Here is a 24,778-nt window from a genome sequence, read left to right on the forward strand (position 1 = left end):
ATCCATTCGTAAAAAAAAGATGCTTTCATTTATGAACAAAAGGAATAACAATTATACGATAAAAGCTAACATTCTGTAATTTAATTTATAATCTTAAAATATTTCACTTAAGCAGTGGAAAAATTCTTACGAAATAACCTCATTCTATCTCTAAAAATATAGAGAGTAGAATATAAAATTACTACGACGAATCTGTAGAACTTGCACACATACAATGCGATACCATTTGCCCCATTATGAGACGTAATTATCAAACAGAATTTCAGGATGATGAAAATTTCGTTACTATTATTAGCAAAGTAGAAACTTTTGAATAAATAATATCGTATCGTTAGGAGAAACAAATGTTTATCTGAAATTTTACAGCATTATTTACAATGCGAAGAAGCTAGCTGCAACGGTGCATAAAATATATTTCAATGATAGATCGAAAAAATATAAAATCTTTTTCATATTTCCCTTGCAAGTAGGAATATCGCTCCCAAAAGAATAACTATGCCAGAGCTCACAATGCACCGGTACGCGCCAGTGCATATAAAGAAGGAAGAGCAAAGCGAAGAGAAAAGGAAAAAATATAATGGTTTAATACGTAAAGATTATATAGGTATTCCGTTCTACTTTTTTTTCAGGATAAAAACCGGCAACTTTTCACTGTATTTTTCTATGGTACGAAGTTTCATCCGACGTTACCATCAGGCTACGGATCGTAGTTATACATAAAGCTCGGATTATTATGTATAGTTGTATTAAACTAAGTAAATGCAATGCAGGAGAACATTTCCATTAGTTAAATACTTCTAATAGCGTACATTTTGATGTGTACAAAGGTTTTTTCAGCCTTTGAACATTTGAAAAATTTTAAAAGATAATACGAATAGAACGTTGAACTCAATTAAATTATAAATTTAATTTCCTTTCCCGTGGCTTTCCATTATTTCTATGTACTTTCAACAAGTAGTTGATCTAATTACTATTCCTTCGTTCCGAAGTAAACGAATTAATTCGCAAAATACGAACAAAGTAGCTACCAATTTAACTATCTCGGCGTGCTATTCGATTTAGACGAACCAACGTGAGAAAGCTGGATTTTTGCAACAACAGTTTTATTTCTAAAACAGAAAATTACCGATAGACACGAACGTCCACGAATTCTATCAATTTACCCTTAAAGGCGGTTCAACTTATTTTATTCTGCAATTATTTCCTGTAAATACTTCGTAACATTAACGTTAGGAGAATATTCCTGATACAGGAAAAAAAGCTTCTGATCGATATTCCGTATAACATTCCTACGTTCGCATGGCAATCATCGTTAATTGAACGTTCGTGGATCAAAGTTTCTTAATTTTTAACTACACGATTTGTAACATACGATATAAATGATATTCGATACAAGAGATTGGAAAAATCTGATTAATTGACAGAATCACTCATAGGCTGAAAAATAACAACTAACGAGATAGGTACGGAATTCCCTTGAACTTTGGTGAGGGTCCAAACATTCTGCGGGCTCTAGCAACCTCTCAATTGATTCGTCGCGTCGAGGCAGATTGGCCGTCTCGAAGTTACCGATACGAACAGCCTCGGTAATTGAGGTGGCTGCCGCACAAAGAGAGGAAACCGAGAAAGCGACAGGTGAGGTACCGCAGTGCTGCTAGCAATCGGCCGTTGCTGTTAGTAATTCCCGCACTACATTTCGTTATAACGATTGGAGAAGCCGCTACTTCGAGTTACAACTTGGTGGCTTTCAATTTGACGAAACTCACCACACTACCGGCAGGCTTAAATCCATTTCGGAACGCGGCTTGTGGGAATCATCGACTGTCGTGACTGTTGCGAGCGACCCGCTTTCTTTCAACGTCGCACACAAGAATCGTTTCATTTTTAATGCGAGCAAAGTGTTTTACCAGAGAGAAAAACATCGCTACCATGCGTACGAGCGAAACCCGTTCCTTGTTATTTTCGAACTGAAAGTGACATACTGGCGCTCATAGACACTTTGATCGATTTTTATTAACAATATACAAATGTTACCAAAGCACATACGAGTCGATGGTGTTGGAATTGATGAGCAGAATTAACTTCTTGTAGTATATATCACATAAAATTTAGATCGTTTATTTAAAGTTGGAGAAATTTTCTACACTCTTTGCTCAAACCATTAGGAGAGACTAAAATATTTACGATATAGGAATTGAGCAGTTGAATGATAAAAACATGAAACTACGTTTGTCGATCGAGACTACTTTCCTCGAGTAATCTGGCGTGGCCCAAGCAGATGGTCGAAAATAAAATAAGGTAGACATAATTGTAGTTGATTTAATTGGAAATTAATTAAAGATGAAAGGGCGTTAAAGATTCGTGAAAAAGTTAGATATAAGATTTAGAAGAATAGCAGAACTTTGCAGGTTACATTTTACATTTAAATTTCAAGAAATTTTGTCCGTATTCTACGAATAGGAACATCGGCGATCTATTACGACCGAATTTATCTTTGGTGAATCGGAATCATGCAAAACATCACTCGGTCGAAGCAAAAACGGTTAAAAAGAGGAAGAAGAAAAATGACAACCGCGATCGCTCATAACTCAACGACCATCATCTTACGTAGAATTTCGCGGTCTGTCGGTCGCACGTGAATTCCACGGAAATTGAGTGGAATTTTGCCAAGTCGAAGGACCGTTGTCGCCGGTGATGCACAGTCTGGACCACCGCGACTATCCCAGGGGATAAGTAAATGGGGAAAGAGCGAGTCACTCCTTCCCGGATGCGAAGTTTCTTGCCGGCAGAGTTTAGCAAGAAATCAAGCCGCCAGACAGTGACAAGGGTAACCACGGAAAGGCTACAGAAAGAGAGAAAGAGAGAGTAAGAAACAGGAGTATACGGTTCTGCCACCGATGTTCGCCGTGCGAAAGAGAAATTGTCTGTGTTCGAAAAAACGACGCTTGCGACTTTATTGCCCGGAACATTTTTCAATCGAGCGAATTTGGCGTTCTGGTCTTAAAATTTTCTCAATCATCGACAGAGTCGTAATTTTTGAGGATAAAAATTTCTTTGTCCGTTTAGTCTTCTTCCGATATAATACAAATTCATAACTATTATCTATTCCCTTATCGAATATAGCGCAACGATAATAATCTAACAATTCGATCGCATCGCTTGTTTATCATAGTTCGCGGAAACTTGAACGTGGCTAGTTTCTCCTTTATACTAAATCTATCACGATGTTTCTCTTAGTCCATTATCAATCAAAACTATTTACATAGAGGTTCTCTGCCAAAGCTTAAAGTTTAAGCCAAGCTTAAAGGCGGCATCACGATAGGTAGTTTAATCTCAACTAGAGTTTAAAAGCCCACTTTGGCTTTACACGACACTTACGATATCACGAACAACGGAGAATTTAACTCGTTACAGTACTTAAGAAATAAATCCTGTATTTATTAACTATCTATGGAACGAAACGCGAGAAACGTAACACCTGTCGGATATAGGAAAGAGATACATACAGGTATCGATAATTATTTACAACGACTGATAGATCTATCAATTTGCGAGTATCGCGATACTTCAATCTTCCATCGTAATATGTATCTCTTTAAAAATACCTTTTCAAATACATACTAAATATGTATAAAGAATTTTGAAATTAATAATTAATAGTTACTTGTATAAATTATGCTGCTTATGTAGACAACTTTGATAAAACATCCGTAAAAACGCTTCTGCGAAAGAAAGTTAAAAGTTGGAAAAATATAATCGCTTCAATCATCGATTTTAAACAATAACATTCCAATTTAAAAACAAAGATTGAATAATCATAGACTAGGAAATTGTAATTAAGATTGAGAGTCAAGAAACTTTTAAAAAGCATCCTAAAATAAAAAAGAAATTGCACATATAAAGAACAATATACACTATCAAGTCTATTTATACAGAAAAATGCTATTTAACACTATTTCGTCACAGCATCTCATCGATGAGAGAAACGACTTTCGCGATCGATAAATCTATGATCAACGTGCACCAAAGGAGAGCTCTAGGTTCGAGGTTTTGGTACTTGAACAAGTACAGACACAGGAGCAGGTAGATGTAAGACAGAAGGATGAACACTTGAAGACCGCGTGCAAATATGGAGCAAGAGTGCTTCGGACGAAGAGAAAAGCAGTGGCCTCGCCGTTGAGTGCACGACACTTTCTACAAAGGTGAAAATCTATGCGGACCGCAGGAAAATCGATGCCACATGGGAGAGAGCGGTCGCACAAAAAGCTATGCTTTAGACTGAACGTCTACCGATCAAAGCTGATCGAGTTCTTTTAGATGAAACGAAAGGCTTTCTTCCGATTTATGTCCGAGATACTGAAAACTATGTCACGTTCGCTTAGTTTTTTTTCGAAAGAAACCCTGATTCTATTCTAAGATCTGGAAATTCTTGTTGAAAATTGGTTGCATAGGAGAAATTTAAAGAAAACTGACAGGATTATTTCCGTAAAATGTTGACACGATCGTAATAGCAAACATATACGTTTACCGAAGAAATATTAAATCTGTTCGAAGGTTCTATCGTCCTTTTGTATCCATTTCTATTCATTTATTTGTTCATTTATTTAAAGTCACATCCACTATATGTTTATTAGCGATTATATTTTTTTACCATTAGGTGGTAATGACAAAATCCGCAATCACTTAATTGCCAACACAACATTATACAAATATAACCAATGTGCAGGAATTATAAGCATTTAGTACAAGTATACAGGGTGGTTAGTAACTGGTGGTACAAGCGGAAAGGCGGTGATTCTACGCGAAAAAAAAAGTCGAAAATATAGAATAAACATTTTTCGTTTGAGGCTTTGTTTTCGAGAAAATCGACTTTGAATTTTCGCTCGGTACGCGTGCACTTTATCTCGTCTCGTTATAACGGATCTCACTGTAGATCGTTGTCTCGATGGAAAAATTAAAAAAAAAAAATTTTTTTTTAATTTTTATTCTATATTTTCGACCTCCTTTTTCGCGTAGAATCATCCCCTTTCCGCTTGTACCATCAGTTACCAACCACCCTGTATATGTATCTCGCAGAGTTCACAAAAAAGTATTTGAACAGTCAACTCTATTCGTTTTATTAAATAATCCTCGATATTCAGTGGGACCGTACTTAACGCGTATGATATTCTTAGGATGGTTATTCACGCTGCAACAATTTTTTACTAATTACACGTATGCCACAAACATCTTGCAATCTATTTCCGGATTAATTTCAAATGTTATTGATATAATCACGATGCATCTGATTACAGTACTAATGAACTTTCAAAATGTTTCGAAATATAACAAATACAGTATGGACATAAAGTTTGCCACGATAAGTATTCAAGTACTTTCATGAGCCAGTGTACCGTGTACCTACTAAATTAAATTTATGCTCTTATACTCTCATTAAGAACTACAACAGCCCCTAAGTACCTATTTTACCAAGTTACAGATAACTTGGAAACAATTTCCTTTTTATTCAATTACGTTAGCAGTACCTTTAACAAACTCCTTGAATAACTTCAAACGGAGATATCGTTTGTGTATTCATTATTATATAATATCGGATTAAAAGATATCCAATTTACCATAAGACAAGTTGAAACAGCATTATGAGTATATTCGAGAGTAATATTTGATCACCGATGCACCGAAAACTATGGTCCTTCGTAGGAAGCAATAACAAGGGATATTAGTAATTATGATAGGCGTACGTTTCGATCGACAGTATATGGACATTGATCGATCATACATGACCGCCAAATCAGTGCGGTATGGCTGTTCGTCCGAGCTAATTTGACTGTCGTAATTAGCTTCGTTTATCGGTCCGTGTCACGTTCGTCGTATACTGGCCGCGGCAACGCAGTAATCTTCCTGCTACCGTTGGAGCAAACAATTAACGTTGTTCCGGCAACTTTGGCGTGATTACAGCAATTTTCGCATGACAGCTCGCTCGTTTACCAAGACCTATAGCAAAGCCACTATAATTTCACACCAGCGTCTCCGAAAATATACGAGGGGCGGGTACAGTTTTCCCTTCTGTTGGAAGAAACCAAGTTTCCCTTTGGTCTACACTAGTCTGCAGTCTACAGGATAGTGCAGAGTTATGGCAGTGCAGATAAACTCGATGGATAGACAGAAGGTAAACGAGTAAGATTTGTTCCCTTCTTTGCAATTTTATTCATCAGAGAAGTCTTTCGTCGGATGAAAGATCGATGATTCACCGGAGACTTCTATCCGTGAGATAGCTAATTGTACGTTTCAATCAATTATTCCGTGTAGGAATTCTGCTAATCGACCAGTTTTTCTAGCGCATTTTTATCCAATCGAGTCACACAGTTCCGATTTAACGATGTTTCCGCTGAATTCGTTTTGCTTCATCGAGAGAGGATTCTTACAGCTGATTATTTACCGATATTGTAGTACATTGGTATCTGGTAAAAGCTATCAAGAGCCTTCAGTTTTCGCTACGAAAATGCATTATCAATACAAATTACTTACAATTCCGGTATAGATATATCGAAGAATTGAACAAACGAATGTATTTTATTAAATAACTAAATACGAAACAACGATTAATCCTACGAGTGATCATTTGCAATGACGTTTGGTTTAACTCGCTCGCATCCTACAGAAATAATAAAACATCGAACGAGAGAATACCTCTGTTCATGCACACGAAAACAATATATCACGTCTTTCAAAGCGATCTATAATATATAGCGTTGTCGTTCTTCGAAATAAATTTTCATTCAAACTTAACGCGTACACAGTGCTTTGTTTCGCTGTGAACTCCCAGTAAATAAAATGCGTATAAATTTCAAAGTACACTATGATCAGACAAAGCGTAAAGGCTTAATCGAATGAAACGATTAAAAAATCGAATAGAGGCCGGAAACGATGAAACTAAAACGATCGTACTCGAGTATGTTTATGGAAATTTCGTGTTGGTCGATTAATAAATAATTCTTCGAATAATGAGAAGAAGATTTTATCATTTCCTTTATTATTCCGGCCACAGGGGACGAAAATGATAAGCGACGCGTAGGATTTCGGCGGACGGAAAAGCTTTGAGCATGCATAAAATGTATAAGGAAAGCTGGAGGAAACAGACGAAAGTTTATTACGGTCCGGAAAGGGGGAATCCTCGAGATGAGGGCTGAAATTAACGAAACAACTGAAACAAAGGAGAGCAAACCGAGTGATATACTAGAAGCAATTGAACCCAACGAGCAATTGAACAGTTAATAACAAAGGAAATGAAGGGAAGGAATTGAGTTTAACATGAAGCGTAGAAGAAAATACGGTTACGTACATATGTATATACGCTATGATTCTGAAATAAATACAGTAGCGGCTAAAAGGATATTTTAAATTGCTACATACTTATTTAAGTCAGTAACTTTTGTACTAGACATATTTATTACGTCCCATACCTACGCTAGAATATACGTTATATTTATTCGTTGGTTTTGCAAAGTACAATTTTGTTTTGTAAAGTTTATAATGCTTCTTCGTATCTACAATTTTTCCAATTTTAAACTGTCAAGCGCTATTGTATTTGCTTATTCATTTAGCTCAATGATATAACAAATTTGAAAACTATTCTTCTTTAAAACGATTATATAGATACAGAACAATGTTCAGTATTTTTGAATGAGGAATATGCGAGGATATTTACACGGTCGATCATAGACATCAAAACGATGGAAAAAATTCTCATATAAAAATTTCGTTCGGTATATCTGTATAAGTAAGGTTGAAATGATTACCAGAATGAAATTGCTATTTGAATGCTTTCCTTCTCATTTCGCTGTTCCACGCTCTTTAATCTCGAAGCGTTCCTAAATAAAGATACCAAGACAAATCTGCACTTAGTACCGAACACATAATAAGTTAGCGGAAGAAGAATATGATTGACTTCCTCATCGATCTTTAAGCTCTGTCACAACGTACTTTCAATTATCCGATATGATTGGGAGATATTACATTTTAACAACTGATTTTTCCAATACATCAATTGTACGTTGAAACGTCAGAAGATATTGTACTTATATAAGTCAAACGATATGTATGAAAACTTATTGACTTCAATATTCTTCCATTAAGAAGACTTCTCAGTTTGACATATGTAATTAAATAGAAAATAATAAAGAGAGGGAATATAATTATAAAAGATAATATTAGGAAACATAACTATCGTATTTCTATAATAATTGGTGAATATTGACGTTCGTTAGACATTTCATATTTAACAATAGAAACGTTAAAAATATTAACCCACGTTGGAACATTATACGCACATTTACCACAAAGTTTTCCTACGTTGTTTTACTAAAGCAAACTAAATACAAATGGAAAGAAGGATAGTACCAAGAAACGTTAGATTAAATAAGATTATCATCGCAATACGTCTTCGGTGTAATGCCTATTTATTTTGCATAATGCTTCATGGTAGCAAACGCTCGAGAAACTTAAAATTAACATGAAATTTTACCACAGGTTACGTCGACTAAATGCATGTAAAGTAAGCACTAAATGTTCTACAAAGAAGTAAAGTGCAACTTTGGATAATGCTTATGCAACATTAATATTCAAGACTCGCATTAGAGTCACCCATTAAATAGCTTTCTTTTTGCCCGCTTCCATTGCGTCTAATCACCTTTTTTCATCCTGCATTGGCAATCGTATTAATAAATCAAGATTACCTATATTAAGATCACGCACAATGTACCTATCATCCCCTTTCGATAACATCTACAATCTTCGTCGGTACTTAATCCGCTTCGCTTCATGAAATATAAGCAGAGGTAATAAAGTCTACTGATAATATCACGGATATAGTTAGAATCGAATTTATTAAAATCTCTTTAATATGTTAGATTTGTTATTAACGATATGGAAAATTTATACTACGAATGACAAGTTTTAGTTAAATCATAGATTTTATATTATCATAAATATAAATTTTGCACTTTTTCATAAAAATAAAGTCTATAAAAGCAAATAGATCAAGCTTCTCATAGCTTGTAATATTTTCATTCATGGAACTCTAACAATCCATTCATGCGAATAGTTATGAATTAAATCAATGGAGAATTAAAAATTATAACTTAGGTTGTTAACATTCAATAAGCAACATAATAGCAAGCTTCGGCAATTACAATGGTCGAACAGTCGTAAAGCGAAGTATAATAGTAACGGCTGAACAAACGTGCAACTGATCGATATACGTTGCACGCAACCAGTTCAATAAAGAAGTCAAAGTTCTTTTAGACTGGAAACCCACTTTTAGCCAACCCTTTGACATATAACATAGTAAAATTTGCTTTTCTACTCATTAGCAACAGGTTTGATTTTTCATAAATCATGCATCATGTGATTTTATGTGGTCATAATTATTTTCATCTCGTAAAAACATTCATAATATTACAATCAGCCAGTTTTTAATTATCAAAAGTGCACGTTCGTATATAAAATCAATTTTCAAATAAATTTTAGCATAATAATACGACGTAATAAATAAAGTATTTCTAAATTAATTAATAGGCATCCTTCTTTTAATTAATACAAATAAATAATTACATACCAATTTAAAGCACGCGTTCTTCATATTGTAAAATTGTATTAAATGGTGATAGTATATAAAGAAACGCGAACGACATACAAAGTATACATAGCCTCTTCCCACGTGGTTTTGGTGATAGCACAGAAACAACGGGAGCAACCGTTGAATACAATAAGAAAGAAAAAGAATTTTGCACAAGGTGAATGAACAGATTTATTTCATGAGCATTGTCCTCTTGCAAAAGATTTATACAGAGTAAAAAGATATCTATTCAATCAGTATCAAAATAAACAAGTTCGAGATAGGATAAAACTAAATACTTTCTTTCAATTGCACTATTTTAATCAAAGTTCGAGAATAATTTAACTTCTTTTCTCTGACTGTATCTATGAATACCCGCAACTTTCTAATCTAAACTTTTCACGATAAGCGTATTATTTGCATTAATTACCAAGTAATATATCAGAACGATTATGTTCAAGAGCAAAGTGGTCTGGCATTTACTGAACGAAGTGAATCAGATAGAACGCGACACTTTTTTAACGAAAAAGATTTTTTTAAACAACTTGCTAACAAAAACATCCAATTTGTATCGAAATTTCTAACCTATAATCACTTAAATCAAATGAATGCAAAGCATTGATAAAAAATGAAATTAAAATGCAATTAAAAAATACATCAGTTATGGTAACAATAAAACGGTTTGGAATAAATCGTATTGTCATTCAAAAACGTGATGGAAATCTGTGATAAATCGCGACAACTTCAGAGAGTGAGTTCCGAAGCGCATGACACGGAACATTCAAACTGCATCTCGGCTCTAAAACAATACTAATCCCACTTGTCCTGACGATATGATACACGCAAAATAATTACAGGCGGGGAAACCGGTAAAAAGAAAAAAGTGAAGAAAAGCAGTCGATATAGCGTGAACAGTTACTTACATTTTTTACTCTTCTCGGCAACGACGCCTCGCGACAACAAGCCGAAGAGGATGGCGATGGTTAGAAAAAGCATGGATTTTCTCGTCCCTGGTGCGTCGAGGCACCAGGGCGAGCCTCGTGACATCACGGACATATCACTTTCAACGAGACTCCATACCGGCTTCCGCGATACTTCCGCGCGTAACCACCGTGAACATAACCTTATACACTCGCGGCGAACAGGTCCGGATGATCGGCTCTCTATCGAAGCACGATCCAAATGAAGGAAACCGACGGGTACTTAAGCGAAGAAACGCGCGAAATGGGCACACACGACCGACTGGAATCTCGTCGACGAGCTACCGGCTCCGGTGCTCGTCACTCGGACGCACGTACGCTATTGACATCGGGAAATACTCGCCGGATACTCGACTCACGGTGGCGGCCAGGTCGCGACGATCACCGACGTAGGTGTTCGCGCACTCTCATGCGCGCTATCGATCCGACAAACCCCGCCAAACCCCACGTCGTCGCGTACACTCACCACCGTCCTCCACCAAGACGCCATATTTGTGTACATGCGCCTTAAGAAGCCGGAAGTGCGCTCCTTACCAAGCGATTTCTTCATCGTTCGTTCGAAAGTTCGTCGATCTTTCGATTTTCCTACAACGTTTAACCCTTCGCGTCGGAATTTCGCGACTTGTGCAATCATCGTTTCGATGTATCGATCGTGTAGCATTCGCGTGACCCGTTATCGACTTCACCGTGCAGCAGCATCTTTAAACCGTGTCATTGCTAAACGTGGATTTATTGTGTTCCCATATCGCAAGATTTTAAGTGTTTTAATGGACCCATTTGGTGCAAAGTATGCCGGAAGGAAGACAGGTTACTTCTTATTTATCACTGCTTATCTTTTATGTTTTGATTTCAACTTTTATGTCAGTTTGCATTTTAAATCTTTCGTAGTGTGAAGTGGCGCCAGGATTTAAGAAACGTTTTTAGTATTGTGAAATAGAACGCTATCGTATTTCGACCGTTGTGAAATTGAATTTTTACGTACTACCACATAACAGGTATGATATTGTTACAGGTAGGTTATTGTTATTTGAATTAGTAGTATATGGATAGATAAACCGAAAATTTTTTATTTCATTAAATATATGACATACATATGTTTTGTGCTTTATTCTATTTTATATGAAAAAGACAGTAAAATGCGTAATAATGGTAATGGACACATATATTTTCTTCCGTGTAATAAAAATGTTCTCTAAAAGTCAGAATAACACTGAAATATTTATGTTGTCTATAAAACATGATTAAATACACGTTTCCATAAATTAGAACGAATATTCTTTTTACGAAAAAATTTTTCAGTAATCACCGTCACTCTTTGTTTTGAAAACTATAAAAATTCCAATAAAATTTGTTTAACGAAATTACAGGATACAATATAATCATAAAACTTTATTTTTTACGAAGACTTCCAAAAAATTTTGAAAATAAAACGATACAGTTTTTTATTTAAATGTTATACCTTCCAAATTATACAAAATTGTAGGATATCGAAATACGAAATATCAAAATACAATTAGCGAATTTGACAAATAAACAGAGACAAATGAATAAACATTAATTTGAAAACTAACCTTATTAGAATAAGAAATGCGTTTTTAACGTCATACATTCATTTGTGTGTTTTATTCTTTGATAAAGAGCAAAATGTGAAATTTTAATACGACAGAGTTCTGTTTTCCTTTTTGGCTAATATTAGACTGCATTTATATCAAATTCTCTATGAAAAATGAGGACGAGAAAATCCGATAGCATGGGCTATTTGGTCTTTTAACCTGAATCCTTTGAACTTCTTTTTTATGACGACATTTAAAATTTAAATTTTTTACGCAAGAAGCAAAATCGATAATATTATAATATTATAACATTTTAATAAATCGAATCTATTCAGTTTTAAAGAAACGAAATACACTGTAAAAAATAAAAATACATTCAGACTTGCATTTTGAGAGTTGTATGATGAGCCAATAATATAGTAAATCTTCGTAATATTCCTAACATTAGCTGTTGGAGGATTAGATTAGTAATTACAATATCTTTACTATTATATTGGAATTTAACGTGAAAAGCTGCATAAGATGCAACGCTATACGTACATAGTTATAAACTTAAATATCGCTCATATTATATTAAATTCTTCGGATGCTCATATTAGAAAACGCATTCAATTTCTAATAATACGAGATAATATGAAAATACATACATAGCGAGTACTCGGTTATTATTCTAAACTCGAGATTCTTAACTTAAATTCGGAACTTTATTAGATACATATTTTCCTTTATTAAAACTTTAGCATAGTAACCTCCCTTTCAAACTTTACATATATTACGCTACCTACAAGCATGTATATTTTATTAAATAAATCGGAATTAAAGATACATCTAGTGCGTCAAACCAATTGTTTTAAAAATCAAGAACTAACATATCACCGTCGATATTATCTTGATACAAGAATGAAACTGGTGCGAACGATTTTCTTATGTAAGTAATTACGTCCTCTGATTGAGTTTCATTTTGCACCAGAGAATAACATTCTACATTTTATACCAAACCGCAACATGCAACCACGTGGCTTCTCGACACGTTCCATGAATCACACTTGATTTAATCCCCCTTATCGTGCAGAAGATAATCGCTTCGATATTATGATAGGGCAAAGTCAACTAATCATGATTTTATAGAAAGATTGCTTGTGCATAAGGTGCCTAAAGTAAAATATTTACTTCTAGAAGTATAATCGTCGTGAAACTGCAACAACAAATAGATGATACATATTTGGATAATCGCGACTACTTAGGAAGTATAGAAATGATCAATGTATCGCTTCTCTTCATTATAATACAATTTCTATGTAGGTAGTATATATAAAACCAATAATGTAACTTCCTTTCGTTTCATCCACAGTTTTAATTAATTAGTTACAGTGGAATAGTTACATCTGACCCATTCTATACCACACGAACTTTCCATGTAAACCACGATGCATATCATCCCTTGCTTTACGTACACTGAGATGAGAACGTTTCAATGGAGAAACTTCAACGGTTTTGTCGGCCAAAGACGGTACAAGTGACACGTAATACGTTAAGTGCGGAAACATTAATTAGCAAGCACGTATATTTAAATAAGACCAGGTCCATTTCTACACGCTGGAAGAATAAAAGGAGCATGCGGTTGAATTTCACGAAACACCCGTTATATCGAATTGCAACGACAGTATCGATAACGTTATCGCTGATGCACCTTTTTATTACTGATCAAGGCCTTTTGACGTCACGCTTATGAATATTCGTCCTAAAAAGCGAATTAAAATTCAACTGTTTAGCGCAACTTCTTGCCCATCGATACAGGTCAACCTTTGACCGAAAAAGTCCCCCGGAAAAAAACGAAAATCAGCGTGTAGTCTCGAATACCCGTTTGTATCCACATGTCGGATCTACGGTGGTGATTCGTACCCCTAGACCACAAGCTGACTGTTAGAAAACGGTAAAATTGGAAAGACAATCTACCTCGCGTTATCACTCGCGCTTCGCGCCTCGCGCGCGCCATGTCAGCTTTGCATAACTCCGTGGTATCCTGGCGTATTTCATTGAAATTTCAACTGGTCTGTGCTGTGGAAAAGTGAATTTGCGTAATTGTGTTTTTATTATCAAAGCAGTAAGTAGCAGCAGGCGTGTTTCGATAGGAAATAGAAATTAAGTAGCGTAGAAACGTGGAGGAAATTATTTGTTAAGAAAATTACTTCGACTGTGAGGATGAATACAAAGGGATTGCAATACGTGTAATAACATTTCGGGCGACATTATCTAAGTTATTAATCAACGTCTGTTTGATTTACAAAACGAACTAGTGCATAGTGTTTCGTGACCAGAGAAAAAATTTTAGAAACCGGAATTCCATTACGTTATAAGATTGTAATATGATCTGATTTGGAACCAGAGAGATGTATAATTATCGTCGTAGTTATTTAGAAATTCGTTACGACATATCATTCGATTGAAAAGCTAGAATCGTTGTGCAAATTTTTTAATACAATTTTTTATTTTGTACATTAATACATAGATTAACACTAACCTTAACAGGCCCGATCAAATGACCGGTTTCAAAATTTAATTTAAAGTTACACGTTCATTGTTGTTACTTTTGCCCGTCTAACTTTACGTAAATTCTTATATTAACAAAAATTGAGAAACTGATTAATCGGATAATATAAGAATTTACATAAAGTCAGATGATATAAAAATTTACTTTAAATTAAATTTTGAAGCCGAAGACTGGGCCTGATCAGGTCCGTGTTAATCTTGTTACATCAAATTTCGTACCATCTAATAATATTTCCATATGACTGCAAAAACTACTGGTACTACGAAAATGAAATGTAGAACCTAACGAAAATTGCAAAATAAGGATATGTGCATAAATTATATTTCTTACACAAGAGCTACTTTAGAAATAAAAAATTGATTATATGTTCATTTCAGGTCTTAATATTAGAAAGCTTTATAACGACTGTGACTACCGTTTTTAATGAAACATTAATATTTATGCATACATAAAAATTCAACGCGTGCGAAATCATCTCAAATACGTGTATGCTTCATCGAGTATTAATTTTTCCTTTCGGTTAAACATTTTTAAGCTTTGCTATCGATGATACTAATGGACATATCTCACACTCACTGTTCTGAAACAATCTACACAACAATTACCTAGTCGTTTCTTTTTTTTTTTTAAGTATACTAGTTTCAATCATGAAACTCGATGCTATCGCGTGAAAGAGTAAGTATATCTCTTCGCCATTGCAGATATACGCGAGCCAGTACGATTAGAGTTCTCCTCGTGGTAATAGTTATTAGATAAATGTCTCTAATTAATCGCATTGTTTATTATGAAAACTCACGTCACGGTGACACGATAAAATTTCGAAACACGAGAACCTTACAACCTGTTGTTCAATTGTATATATCCACTGATATATATCACGACTCAATCAACGCATGAGTCGTTCGCTCTTATTGTTGTTCGATGTACATCACAATTTTGTGTCGCAGTGTCGTTCGTTTGTAATTTCGTAACAAAAATGTTGCGCGCGACGAAGAAATGTCACATCCGTCCGAAAAGATAAAGCGTAGTGATAGCAGAACGAAATCTGTGCAAATGTTGATGAAAGGTGTGTATTTATTGAATATGATATAAAATATAAAATAAAATATACATATAATGTAATGTATAACAACTAATAACGAGTAATCATATTTGCAAATTGGTCCGTAACTAATGGTACAAGTTGGTGCAAGGCGGTTCTGCGAGAAAAAATAACATTTTTTCACGTGACATTTCCGAGAAAATCAAGTTCGAAATTTTGATTAGCTAATTCCGAATCGAACAAGAAAAATAATCAACAGGATGTTAAACTACCTGTGAAAGCAACTCGAAAAATGTAAATAATATTTTTTCATATGTAAAAATGGTACAGTCGGTGTAAAATGTATTCGTACAGTAATTAATTTCAACAAAAATATTGTAGAACATCGTCTATCAGCGAAATTTTAGCAAATAAAAAATACGTATATATTCTTACCAAGCCGCAAAATAATTTTCATAAAAAAAAGGGGAAACCTATATTCTTTGCGGAGATATTAACAAGTATCTAACAAATGGCAAAAATATATGCGTGATTAATATTCATACAGTTATAGTATAGTAGGAAAAGAGTAAGACTCGCCTAATATCTAAGAGAGGAAATCGCTAGGTTTGATCATTTTAATACTCAATGGGGTTTCCTTTTGATTTTATTATGGCTTGAAGCCGTCGTGGTAGTGAATTTATCAAACAGATGAGTACTTTGCTTGAAATATTTTTCCATTCTTCTACAAGAACCTTCTTTAAATCATTTCTTGCTGAAATATGGTAACTCTGTATCTTTTCGTTTCAGGTGGTCCCAAATATTTTCAATGATATTTACATCTGGTTGTTGTGGACGTGTTTTTAAGTGTTTGTAAACATTATACAAGTACCACACTCGCATATTAGCAGCATTATGCTTTGTATCGTTATCTTACGTCACGATAACATTGTCTGTCAAACCCATTCTTTTTATGCACTTTGATGTAGATTATTTTTTAAAGCATCTACGTACGTTTCATCGCATAGAACGGTAACTGTACGAATACTTATTATATTTTTATTATATTCTTTTCATTTTAAAAATTCGTTAAAGTGTAACAGAACAATTCTTAACTAAACAAACATGTTGAAACATTATTTGCTTGAAAGTGGAGGCTTAGACGGAAAAATGTTATTTCGCAATTTTTATTTATTTTCGAATGTATGGCAATTTTCTCAGAAACAAAGCGTCGTATGAAAACCTTTTTATTCCATATTTTCAACTTATTTTTTCACATAGAATTACCCCGTGCCCAATTGTTCCACATGTTATGGATCATCCTGTATATAAATATATAATTAATTAAATAGAATGTAAATTGAAATATGCAATTGAGATACGATTATATCGCAAATAATATAATTACATGTCGCACGATGTTATTCACAAATACGATCATTAGCAAAATATCTCTAACGCTTGAATATTGTCTGACTAGATTTCTCCCAGTACATCGTCGTATTTCTGCCACGAGCAACTTTAAAGTTTTCACTCGTCGTATCTCACGTGAATTAAAGACGTGTCCAGTACATAGAATAGCTTGTGAAGATAAAATGTGTGTTTACAAAACAGATCTGACCATCTGAAGGGTAACTGCTGCTCACGCTCGTATCTACGAAGTTCGAATTACCACTGCTTTGACTTATTGTCGACAGGAAACTCGTATCGCGAGAGCCGGGTCATCGTGTTATCGCAAGAAAATGTACTCCCGCAAATACGAATTGATAGGTGAGTAACAGTAAAAAATAATTTCTCGCTATCGCAATATTTATTTAGGCCATATCGAAAACAAATACCGACATTCACCATTGGCTGAACTATGTTATAACTCGAGGAAAAACGTGGTATGGGTCAGTGCATGAACCGAAGATTTTACGGTTGCTGGCGATCGTTGCTCGTCGAAGACGATGAAGCCTCATTCAGACGAATACGTACGAACTGTGATTGCATCGATATAAGTTTCTTTGATTAATTTTATGATGATCGGACGCGAACGCCGTTTCGTGTGTGTACTTTCGTGCCATTGAATTCGCACGTGACAACTTCTCCTTGGCCAGCGTAACGTAAATAATGAGCGTAGTTAATAATACAAACTAATCGCCGAGTGGAAAAATCGCAAGACGAAAGATGAAGATCAGTGTTTTACGATGCCTGATCAGTGCTTTTTTATGCCTGTGCACGCGTCCATGAGGAAATGTGAATTGGAAGCTCAAGATAAGGATGAATTCAAATGAATCTGATTAAATAAACAGAGATATATATATATATACGTATGTGCCGTTTACGTAAAACGTTAAGACGATTAATGTCTCTTTTATATGTAGAACATATCTGGATTACGTTCATTTACATAGTGCGAAATAAATAGGCGACGATAAGATTAGAATTGCAAATATAATCTGTTTCTCGATAAATCAACTGGCTGTATAAGTTACGGATAATAACCAGTGAAAAACTTCGGTTTCTCTATACTAATGTCAAACATTATATAAAATAGAAGACATGCTGAGAATTAGAGATACACTTATGTTGCTGCTTCCTTGATCGTGATAAGAAATTCTTCGTCGTTCGTACATCAGCTTAGTTATTGATCAAAGAATGCTTTTATGCAACGTTGTATAATTTAAAAAGAAAATAACGTTAACAAGTAAAGATTAATGAAAGGACAAGTCGAAATATGCAACACTATGTTACGCAAAATGCCGTAAAAAACGTTAGAATTTCTAAATTGAAACATAAACTCGACCGATTATAATAAGAAACGTTTCGTCGAACACAGCTACGCGTATTCCACTCGCGACACCAACTCGCAACATCCACGCCACTGCTCTCCACTAATTCGCTGCACGTTCGATCCCTGTCGATTTACCAACCGAGTCATCGAATACTCCGTACAAAAACCCAACTATCTAACCATACGCGTGCACAAATCTCACATCGCCGGTGTCTCTGCTCTCGCGACTGAATCTAGTCATCGGTCTGCATAAATGAATCACGGGAACGAGCGAGATACCAACGAACATGCGACGTTAATCGACGCGCGGTCGCTCTAAACGCTGGCGAACGCGACGACACGAAACGAGAACCGTTGGGTTATTAAATTAGCGTCCCCATGGCGACCAGTGGTCAAGAAAATCGGTGTTTCATAGAGACAGTCGAACTGAAACGGCGCTTCGTACGGCTGTCAAAGCAACGCGTTTTAGATTACGAGATCAGAGTCGTGATCGAGGCACGCGGCTGCGATGGCTCTAACTCGCGTATAATTCTCGCGCGGCTGGTACAGTTCGAAGTCTCGAGCAACGTGGTTCAATTCGACACGATTCATGCGAAACTTGGCCATAGAACGCTCGACTTATCGATGGTTTGACGTTCCCGGTTGTACGTCGAGTGTTCGAGTCGCCGATACAGAAGCCGAGCAAGTGTACGTATAATGGCTCACTCGTTGATGGATTCTCTCGTCTAAGTTTCTAGTTCGAATCTACGCAATTTCCCTTCTCCGCGTTGCGAGCTTATGGTAGAACTTGATTTATCGAAACGAAATTTCAGTTAGTGACCCGTTAACCTAACCTCTTTATCTATTTGGTTTGTCCGCTTGGACACGAAGTTGTCTTATTTGGTTGAGAAATTACAGTGGAAAGAATCGGCGAATTATAAAACGAACTATTTGTCCTCTGACAGAGATTCGGAGAAATAGAGAATTCTACTTTATCGTTCGATTAGTGCTAGAATTATCAAGACAGTTTAAGACACGGTTTTAATCTTTGACCAACTGTTCGTCGTTCGTCGGCCCGATAACGTTTGCAATGGTAAATAGGAAAAACAAGCGAGAAACGTCGTTTCCTGTAAAGTTGCTCGATGCGAAGCGTCAAGTATAAATTGGATGGAGGAATTTGTTCTCTGATTACATCATGGAAGCTAGATAAAGCGAATAGAAATTATTGGCTGAAATTCTCTCTGTAAATGCGTCGATGAATACGCTGACCCAGACAGATAATGTACATGTGTACGTAATTCGGTGTTGATAAGACTACTGAAATAAAGGACATAACTTACTTTGAGAGAGATACGTTTGAAAGAAGATAGGAGAGTGAAGTGAAGTTCTTCATTAGTAAAACGCCATTAACATAATGTAATAATGATGTCATTTCGTAGATAGCCGCGTTTTATTCTTGAATAATATCCGAGCAAAGTACGAGATGAAAATTATATCTGAACTTACGAAAAGATGTTTCATATACGTATATCGTAGTAATTGCAGCAATAGTCGTAGTAAAGAGTCATTCTTTTTCTAAAGCAGAGAGACAGCACCTTAATAACTCGTATTACGTATGAACCTACGTATTACGTAAAAATTAAAAACCCATTGAATATCGTATAAAAGTACATTATTAAATTATTATTAAGTAACGTTATTAAAATAAGGACTGCCTAGAAAATTGGCTATGTGTTCATATGAAACGTAAATCATCGAGGAATCGTACTTTTTTTTCGATAAATTTGAATTAACGTTCGATAATCTTGTCCATTCCAGATTTAATGTAACGTATCTTCGCTGTATCGTAAAGTATCGGAAAATCGGCGAAGAGAAATCCCATCAAACATAGCTCGTCTAACGATGTTTTGTCTAAAAGGAAGAAACAGTGGCGATACGAAGCTTAGAGAGATGTTGAGACAGGATGATTTTGGATGGTGGTTGAGCAACGAGGACGATCTAAAATCGCCTAGATCAACTCGTAGCAAAGATCGTCGATCGGTGGGATCGTCGGAATCGATGTTTTCCTGCATAGATTCTGACGACAGCGAAAGTTATGTCCTTGCGCAGGAATTCAAACAAGAATGCAACGGTAATTACGAGAAAATAGAACTTACGTCGTTAATTAACGAAGATTGGGACGTGAATCTTATCGAGCTAGATGCGATTAAGAAAAAAGCGGTAAGTTGACATCATTTCACTTCTTCAGAGATGTTTTATTCCCGAGTAATTGTCGCAACTATCGTTACAAGTAATTACGCAACAAATGAACAAAGCCTCTTGATAGAATCGAGAAATTTTCATCCGACGATACAATAACTCAAAACACAGATCGTTTTCTATTATAATATCTACCCCGTGGTGTCGCGAGTGTCTATAACAGCTTCCGAGTTGGCGCTATCAGCGCTTTCTCTTGCGAACTTCGATATTTCTTTCTAAATATGTACGTTTACACGTAACCGATGACAATCCTTCTCGCGGAGAACGATCAAATTTAAGCAGATCGATGAAATTGTAGGACATCGCGCCATTTCTAGCGGAAGACGAGACACGATATTCGGACGATTCGAACCCGAAGTCGCAGGACTCGCACGGCACGTGCTACACACCGGAAAGGCTGGTCAGATCTCAGAAGTACCGAATACTAGCGCCGTCGCCCCGCTACTTGTCGATCTCTCAAATGAGAGACGTGACAAATAATCCATGGAAGACGTCTCACTACCGCCACCAGTTGGACTGTCTTATCGACTCCAACCAAGATGGTATGTATCTTGCTGTTCAGAAGAATGCGGGAAACAACAAGAAAGAAAGAGAGAGAGAGAGAGAGAAAGAGTGCTCGTGCCGGTTCGACATTCGCAGAGCGTGCAACAGCGGATCGCGCAACAAACTTGTTCCAATGCGGACCCGCCATCAGCTAACTTGAATATAACCCGGCTATTGTGTCTGACCTAATAAAGTTTCGCGGTTTACCAATATGTGAAATCGGTTCGCTTCATGCTCGTTAGACGTACTTTCGTTCGAACGGCTGTGCTCTTAAACTTGTTCCGCAATGCCCTCGATCGTTTGTCAAATACGTTCGTATTCTCGATGAAACTTGGACATCCCGTGAAACGCTTCTGATTATTCCTAATAAAATATCTTTTCTGTAATCTTCCGCTCGATCGATCATTGACGTATAAATGATCGCTTATTTTCGATTTGTAAATTTTGAATAGCCTTCGTATAGTATCTGGATATGGTCGTAACGAATGAATTTTTGTACGATTATGGAGACGTTAGGGCGATTAGAATTATCTGCATTCTCGAACATTTGTCTTCGTTAGGAAAATCAAGTTAGGAAAATAATTCATTTCGTTCGCTCGATATACTAGCGCGGCTCCTCGTCGGTAATTTCATGTCCGCGTAATGAGACTTATTGTCTCGAATTCTAATCTAAATATCGAGATCACTAGAGATAAATTTTCGCTGGTCGCACGTATGAAACATACGTAAAACATAACATATGTATGTAATATATGTATATAACAGAAATTGCAAGAGTTAAACAGTAAGTAGATTAAATTAAAATTGGAATTCAAAGTTAATGTACGTATAAGTTAAAGTGAGTTCATGTAAATGGAATGTATATTCTATCTTAAAACATTTCGTCAGGTGGAATGCAAATGAAAACTTTCACGAATCCCAATCCGAAGGAAATAGTGGTACCGATAATTGACTTGCATCGTTGGAAAAAATATGAACGAATCTATAACGGGGACAACGGGACGATAAACGATAAAAACGAAACGAAAACGGAAGACATGTCCGATTATTCAAGCAGTCTGAACGTGTCCGATTATTCGTTCAGCAAGAGATCCAGTTGCGAGAGATTGAATGACACATGGGAGAACAGTGGCAAGATGGAGACACGCGACTCTTTTAGCGGTTGCTCTGAAACGACTCCGTTCGAAGACACTTCCGGTATCCAGAGCAACGATTCGAGCTCCAATACCCACACCTCGAATATGCAAAGCACTCCTCCTCTCTGTCTCAGTGACGAGTTGGCAACGACGAATTACAAACTCGATAACACACAGGTTCTATTTTTTGCTATATTAAGTAGAGAAAGTTATTCAGTTGGTGAAAGTAGATACTAATTTGTTGAAAAAAAGTGGACATTTTTTGGAAATATGGTAGAAATTTTTGGATCGTAACTATGCCTCTTCTCGTTTCCTAATGTTCAATTACTCGTGAATTTTGTATGAAAAGTAATTTTCTAAAAGAAGAATGGGAAAATACGATATTTATTAAATAATGTACTAACAAGCGTAGAAAATAATTTCAAGAAGAATTGAAAGAAGAAGAAAGAAGAAGAAGTAATGTCTTTTTCTGTTAATTTCCTATCAAACGAAAGATGTATATCACTAACATGTATATGTTGATTTTCCATAAATTTCATCTGAAAATAATTGATTTTTTGTCAATTTAAAAACTTTGATTCAGAAATTACTAGCTATAGTGAAAATTAGTTTTTCAAAAATCTAATTTGCTACTTTAATTTCTTTTCCTTATAGACTGTATCAATGAACAATTATTTTTCTCTTCTGTTTGTTCGTTTATTTATTCATTTGTTTTTTTCTTTTTTTTTTTTTTTGTTTACTTTTCTACAGGGACAACGTTCTACTACCAATGAGGTGGTATCGATTCTTGAAGTACTCGACACAAATCCCGAGAAAGCTATGGTTCTTCTTGAGGAAGATAGTTTTCACGACAGCACGTCCTCACACGATCAATTGACCAGGCTGGCCTTGACCATTGAAACGGATGAGAATATGCCGGGAGTTCTCGAGAAAGAACATTTAATTCATCTTCAAAACAAAATAAGGAAACTTCAAGCTAGCAACAAAGACATTTGTCGAGACATATCTAATCTTCGAAAGAACTTTCAAGTAATTGTTTTTGAAAATATATGTCACTCGAAAATCCTTGGAAAGTACATAAGATCAAAATTGGAAGCATAAATTTTCTTGTTACTGTATTTTTCAGTGTGACGAACAGAAAATGGCAGACATCTCGTCCGATACCAGCAAACTACGACAGGACGTACATGATCTGCGATATCTCGACGATCTTCTGAATCTCTTACGGGGAGAATTGGAAAGGATCTCGAAAAGAAATTGGCCATTTGTTATAGGACGTATAGGACATCATACGGAGGAAATGAATCTCATCGTGTGAACGATACAAATTACTTCCATTATATCGTTGATTTAACGGAAGATTTTACAAGAACTTTTGTAAAATTGCGAGATAATAGCTCGATACTTAGAGACACGGCTGAATATTTTTAGAAGACACAAGCACGCTAAGAGCGTTTCACTGCCATTGTTACTGTTATTCACAACGACGTGAACTTACAACATAGATTTATATAATAAATTCGTAGTCTCTCTCTCTCTTTCTCTCTCTCTCTCTCTCTCTCTCTCTCTCTCTCTCTTTCTCTCTCTCTATAATTGGTTGTCCGTCTACAAGAGAAATTATTCTATAACGTTGTCATCGAAATAAAATAATCGTAATACGAGTGCACGAGATTTGAATCGCGCGCGCAAATAGAAATTAGGGAATAGAATTTCATACTCGTATATTACTTAGATAGATTTTTTCCCTTCTGAAAAATGTATTTGTATAGAAAATGTACAATGTATTTTTATATGTATACAATCGATAATTCTCTTTCCTTTTATAATTTCTTCATTTAATAACTTGTTCAAAATCCTCATATTTGTTGCTATTGAACTGTTGCCAGTATTAGTATTAGTATTTAATTACACGATATACCGCAGGCAGGTGTTTACTCAAAATTAATACTTAGAACAGACGTTGTATGGAGTCTAAGTTTCATTTGGTACATGTATCGTTGCTCTAACATTAGATACAATTAGTATGCTACCTTATTTTATCTTTTTCTTGCATTTTACGAACCTTTCTATCTATAGCCAAACATTTATAAATATGTAATTAACGTTAGACTGTTAACCGAGGAAAACAAAATTAATTCACTTTTTGATACCTTAAACTTAATAATATTTATTTATCCAAAAATCCTGTATTTTTAATGTATCATTATACTTTTATTATGCATACTTACATTGCGTCCTATTTATATTTACAAGAATTAAACCCAATCGAAGTAACACTATTTCGTCTTTGTTAATTTTTAAAAGTCCTGCTTTTCTGGCTAACAATCCAATTATCTGTTCAAACACCAAAAACATAAACCGTAA

At 35.5% G+C, this 24,778-nt stretch overlaps 2 protein-coding genes and 1 long non-coding RNA gene across 15 annotated transcripts in view; 1 reads left to right on the plus strand and 2 right to left on the minus strand.

Moving 5' to 3' along the window:
• The window catches only part of LOC126869876 (uncharacterized), a 288,377-nt gene extending 277,452 nt beyond the window's left edge, over positions 1–10,925 (minus strand). For all 3 annotated transcript variants that reach the window (XR_007691041.1, XM_050627012.1, XM_050627014.1), the window contains exon 1: positions 10,540–10,925. Coding sequence is in view for 2 of the 3 variants with exons in the window: in XM_050627012.1 (XP_050482969.1) it covers positions 10,540–10,672 (133 nt within the window). In the remaining variant the exon portion in view is untranslated. The remainder of the gene's footprint in view (positions 1–10,539) is intronic.
• Positions 10,926–11,118: 193 nt separating this feature from the next.
• Positions 11,119–23,950, plus strand: LOC126869869 (uncharacterized). Of its 11 annotated transcripts, none has more exons than XM_050626985.1 (8): positions 11,119–11,403; positions 11,485–11,608; positions 17,202–17,491; positions 20,295–20,696; positions 21,034–21,277; positions 22,167–22,591; positions 23,165–23,443; positions 23,541–23,950. In XM_050626985.1, the coding sequence occupies exons 4-8, from the start codon at positions 20,379–20,381 to the stop codon at positions 23,730–23,732; spliced, it is 1,458 nt and encodes a 485-aa protein (XP_050482942.1). In that variant the 5' UTR covers positions 11,119–11,403; positions 11,485–11,608; positions 17,202–17,491; positions 20,295–20,378; the 3' UTR covers positions 23,733–23,950. The 11 variants fall into 11 exon arrangements, with proteins under 11 accessions (XP_050482942.1, XP_050482945.1, XP_050482940.1 ...); XM_050626988.1 differs by having other exon boundaries at positions 17,336–17,491; XM_050626983.1 differs by having other exon boundaries at positions 11,485–11,591.
• LOC126869894 (uncharacterized) lies at positions 16,649–17,252 on the minus strand. Its single transcript, XR_007691043.1, has 2 exons — positions 17,130–17,252; positions 16,649–17,043 (listed from the first exon to the last, which is right to left on the minus strand). It is a non-coding gene; the product is annotated as an uncharacterized LOC126869894 (long non-coding RNA).
• Positions 23,951–24,778: the final 828 nt, after the last annotated feature.

Source organism: Bombus huntii, chromosome 9 (genome assembly GCF_024542735.1).
Source record: "Bombus huntii isolate Logan2020A chromosome 9, iyBomHunt1.1, whole genome shotgun sequence".
NCBI classification, from domain to species: Eukaryota; Metazoa; Arthropoda; class Insecta; order Hymenoptera; family Apidae; genus Bombus; species Bombus huntii.